The following is a 4,266-nucleotide window of genomic DNA, read 5'->3' as shown; positions in this document are numbered from 1 at the left end:
CTGCCCCCCGGTCCCCGCCTCCGTCGTCTTTCTTTCCGTGCTCCCGCCGCCGCCGGTCCGGTCCGCCTCCGGGTCCGCCGCCGGCCCCCTGGCGCTTCACTTCCGGCTCACCTGGCCTCGCCCGGTTCGGTCCGGGTTCCCGTTTGGCCGCCGCCGTCCTGTCAACCGGTCCCGCTGGGCGCGCTTCCGGGGGCCCCCGGTGCTACCGGTGCCCCCCTCCCCGGGGGCACCCCCCCGGGCCCCACGCGCTGCTGCCGCCCTCCACCGCGCGCGCCGGCCGTCCCCTGCCCCCCTGGCGGGCCTCGGCTTTCGCGCCGCGGCTCTGCTTCCGAGCCCTCCTGCGCGTCCGTGCGCCGCGCCGTCCCCTTTGCCCTTCCCGTACTTGCCCGCGTCCTTTCCCACCCCCTTCCCCTCTCTTCCCCCTTCCCCCTCTTTCCCCCCCCTTCTCCTCTCTTCCCCTCCTCCTCCCCTCCCTTCCTCGGCCCCCCCCGCCGCCCGCTGCGCCCCCCGGACTCCCCTCCGCCGCCCCCCCACCCTCCGCTCTGTCTCCCTTTCTTGCCCCCTCCCCCCAGCCCCTTTCTGCCCCGCCCCTCCCGGCGGCTCCCCTGCGCCCCCTTTCTTGCCCCCCTTCCCCCCATTCCTTGCGGCTCCCCCCCGCCCCCTTCCTTGCCCTCCCCTCCGCGGCCCCCCCCTGCCCCCTTTCTGCCCCTCCCTCCCGGCGGCTCCCTCCGCCCCCCTTCTTCCCCACGGCCCTCCCGGCGGCTCCCTCCGCCCCCTTTCTTGCCCCTCCCTCCCCCGGCTCCCCCCTGCCGCCCTTTTCTTGCCCCTCCCTCCCGGCGGCCTCCCCACTGCCCCTTCCATTGCCCTCCCTCCCGCGGCTCCCACTCCGCCCTTCTTGCCCCTCCCCTCCCGGCGGCTCCCCCTGCCCCCTATCCTTGCCCCCCCTCCGGCGGCTCGGCCCCCCTGCCCCCTTCCCTGCCGCCTCCCTCCCGCGGCTCCCCCGCCTGCCCCCTTCCTTGCCCCCCCCCTCCTCCCGGTGCTTCCCCCCTGCCCGCTTGCCTTGCTCCCTCCCCTCCCGCGGCTCCCCTCCCCCTCACCTGCCCCTGTCCCCTCCCGGCGCTCCCCCTCCGCCCCCCTTCCTTGCCCCTCCCTCCGGCGGCTCCCCCTCCGACCCCTTCTTGCCCCTCCCTCCCGCGGCTTCCCCCCTCCGCCCCCTTTCTTGCCCCCTCCCCCCGCTGCCCCTGCCCCCCGCCCCTCCCTCCCCCCCTCCCCCTGTGCTCTGTGCCCCAGCTTCCTCCTCGGGGGGCTCCAGTTTGGCCGTCCCCTCCCCCTCCAGGTTCAGTTCATCCCCGTCTCCGGGGTCTCCAGCAGCAGAATCCCCCTCCCCCAGGCGGAAGATGACGGGCGTCTGACCCAGGACGGGGTTTGTTTCCTGCAGCCCCGCGATCCACTTGGCCAAGTTCGCTGGTCACCGGCCCCTCGCCATGCCCCCGCGCGCCCGCCGCGGGCCCTCCTCCCCTGTGGCCGGCGCGGGGGGGGTGGCCGGCTCCTCCGGCCCCTCCCGCGCGGGGGGGGCCGCGCGGGTCTCCCTGTCTCTTTCTTCTCCCCCCCCTGCCTTCCCTCCTCCCTTCCCTCCCTTGTCCTCCCTGGGCCCCGCTCCCGGTCGCAGTCCCGGTCCCCGGGGGCTCCTCCCGCTGCGCTCGGGGTCGGGGGGCGGTCTGCGGGGCCCCCGGGCTTTGCTGGTGGGGCTGGATTCCCCTCTGCGGTGGGCCTCGGGGGTCCCCCTCTCCCCTTCCCCCTCCCCCCCCGTGTCCCCCGCTCACGCGCGCCGGTGGTGGGGGGGGGGGGGGGGGGGGGGCCGACGGTCCCGCCGCAGCCTCGTCGTCGCGCCGGCGGGTGCTGCGCACGCCCCCTGGGCCCGGTCCCTCCCCCGGGGGCGCTCGGGGCCGTGCTGGCGCAGCTCCTGCTGCTCCGGGCTCTGGATGCCTGCAAAGCACAGACGGGCTCATAGGGCTGAGCTGCAACTCCCCCCCGCGGCCCAGGTTCCCTGGGTCCCCCTGTCACTCACCAACAATGTAGGGCTGCGCTGAGCCCTCGTTGTCCCCCCTCCGGCTGCCTCCCCCTGGCTCCCCCTGCCTCCTGGGCTCCTTTTGGCCTTCGGGCCACGACGGCCCCTTCCGCACCTGCTTGCCTCCCCCCCCTGTGCCCCCCTCCCTCCCCCCCCCTTGGGCTCCTTTTGGCCTTCGGGCCGCCGGAACGCTCCCCTCTTGCTCCCCCTGTGTCCCCCCCTCCCCCCTCCCTGGGCTACTTTTGGCCTTGGGGCCCGCCGGCCCCTTCCCTGCGTCCCCTCTGGCCTACCCCCCCTGTCCGCCCTCCCCCCTCCCCCCCTTGGGCTCCTTTTTTCGCCTTCGGGCCCCGCCGGACCCTCCACCCTCGTCCCCCCCCACTCTGCCTCCCAACCCCGTGTACCCCCATAACCCCCCACCCCTTGTCCCCAATGTCTTCCCTTTGCCCCCCCCACGTGACACCCCCCACCTGGTAGATGCTGATCGTGGCGCTGAGGTCGTTGGCGATGCGGCGCAGCCCCAGGCAGGCGGCAGCCAACCCGGGGGGGGGCAGCTGAGCGGGCAGCGGGTGGGGGTTGGCGTGTTTCATGCGCGGCAGCCAGTACAGCATCCGCTGGCACTTACGTACGGGGCGACTGCGGGGCCCGAAGATGGAGAGCAGCAGGAACCGCGTCTCTGCGTTGGGCATCACCCCTGGGCCAGGGGAGGGGGGACACGGTCAGGGGGCACGTGGGGGCTGTTCCCATCCCCTACAGCCCAGCAGAGCCGCCCTCACCGTATCTCTCCATCTGCTCCAGCACCTGCAGCCCACACTCCTGCTGCCGGGGGAAGGGGGCGAAGAGTCGATGAAGGGCCCCACGAGGGACCCAGGGCCCCTGGGGCAGGAGCCGCAGCAGCCGGTTGTAGGCGTCCAGCTGCCGGGCCACCCCCATGGCCGGCATCGCTGCCAGCGCCGCCGCCACCAGCTCCAGGCGCCCCATTCGCCGTCCTGGGCTCCGCTCCAGCTCAGACAGAGCAGCCGCGAAGGTTTTGGGGCCGTCCTGCTCCTCCTGATCCTCCTGATCCTCATTATGGGGGGTGGAACCAGGGCCGGGATGGGGGGGGGGATCCGGGGCATCAGCGCTGCGATGGGACATGGGGCGGGCGGCCTGGGGAGGGGGTGGAGACACAGGGTGAGGGCAGCAGAACAACCCCCATAACCCTAAACACAATCCTAACCCTAACAAGAACCCTAAGCCTATAATCCTAACCCCTAACCCTGACCCTAACCCTAACCCTAACGTAACCTAACCCTAACCCTAAATCCAACCCTAACCCTGACCCCCCCTAATCCTAACCCTACCCTAAACCATAACCCCCCTAATCCTAACCCTAACCTAACCACCCCCAACCCTAACCCTAACCCTGACTCTAATCCTAACCTTAACCCCAATCCTAACCCTATAATCCTAACCCCTAACCCTAACCCTGACCCTATAACCCTACCCTAACCTAACCCAAACCCTAACCCCCCTAATCCTAACCTTAACCTAACCCCCCCCAACCCTAACACTAATCCTAAACCCTAAACCCAAACCTAACCCTAACAATAATCGAAACCCTATAATCCTAACCCCTAACCCTAACCCTGACCCTATAACCCTAATATAACCTAACCCTAAACCCAACCCTAACCCCCCTAATCCTAACCCTACCCTAAACCATAACCCCCCTAATCCTAACCCTAACCTAACCACCCCCAACCCTAACCCTAATCCTAAACCCTAAACCCTGACTCTAACCCTAACCCCAATCCTAACCCTAACAAGAACCCTAACCCTATAATCCTAACCCATAACCCTAACCCTGACCCTATAACCATACCGTAACCTAACCCTAAACCGTAACCCCCCTAATCCTAACCTTAACCTAACCCCCCCCAACCCTAAAACTAATCCTAAACCCTAAACCCAAACCTAACCCTAACAATAACCCCAACCCTATAATCCTAACCCCTAACCCCTAACCCTAACCCTGACCCTATAACCCTAATGTAACCTAACCCTAACCCTAAACCCAACCCTAACCCTGACCCCCCCTAATCCTAACCCTACCCTAAACCATAACCCCCTTAATCCTAACCCTAACCTAACCACCCCCAACCCTAACCCTAATCCTAAACCTTAAACTCTGACTCTAACCCTAACAATAACCCCAACCC

General features: G+C 68.3%; 1 protein-coding gene across 1 annotated transcript; it reads right to left on the bottom strand.

Annotated features, from left to right (window-relative positions):
• Window positions 1–1,093: 1,093 nt before the first annotated feature.
• On the bottom strand, window positions 1,094–3,356 carry ECSIT (ECSIT signaling integrator). Its single transcript, XM_032441903.1, has 3 exons — window positions 2,842–3,356; window positions 2,470–2,759; window positions 1,094–1,465 (listed from the first exon to the last, which is right to left on the bottom strand). Exons 1-3 carry the CDS (start codon window positions 3,200–3,202, stop codon window positions 1,094–1,096), a joined length of 1,023 nt encoding a protein of 340 aa, XP_032297794.1. The 5' UTR covers window positions 3,203–3,356.
• Between the last annotated feature and the right edge of the window lie 910 nt (window positions 3,357–4,266).

This window comes from Coturnix japonica, unplaced genomic scaffold, assembly GCF_001577835.2.
Source record: "Coturnix japonica isolate 7356 unplaced genomic scaffold, Coturnix japonica 2.1 chrUnrandom739, whole genome shotgun sequence".
Taxonomy (NCBI): domain Eukaryota; kingdom Metazoa; phylum Chordata; class Aves; order Galliformes; family Phasianidae; genus Coturnix; species Coturnix japonica.
This window is presented reverse-complemented; position numbering and strand designations above follow the sequence as displayed.

What these genes read in the sequence shown, in the direction of transcription:
- ECSIT (XM_032441903.1), bottom strand. Translation starts at nt 3,202, where the DNA reads ATGTCCCATCGCAGCGCTGATGCCCCGGATCCCCCCCCCCATCCCGGC. An exon ending in GGAGCAGATGGAGAGATACG is followed by an intron (nt 2,760 to 2,841) that starts GTGAGGGCGGCT and finishes CCCCTGGCCCAG; the next exon opens with GGGTGATGCCCAACGCAGAG. An exon ending in AGGGGTGGGGGGTTATGGGG is followed by an intron (nt 1,466 to 2,469) that starts GTACACGGGGTT and finishes GGCCGGTGACCA; the next exon opens with GCGAACTTGGCCAAGTGGAT.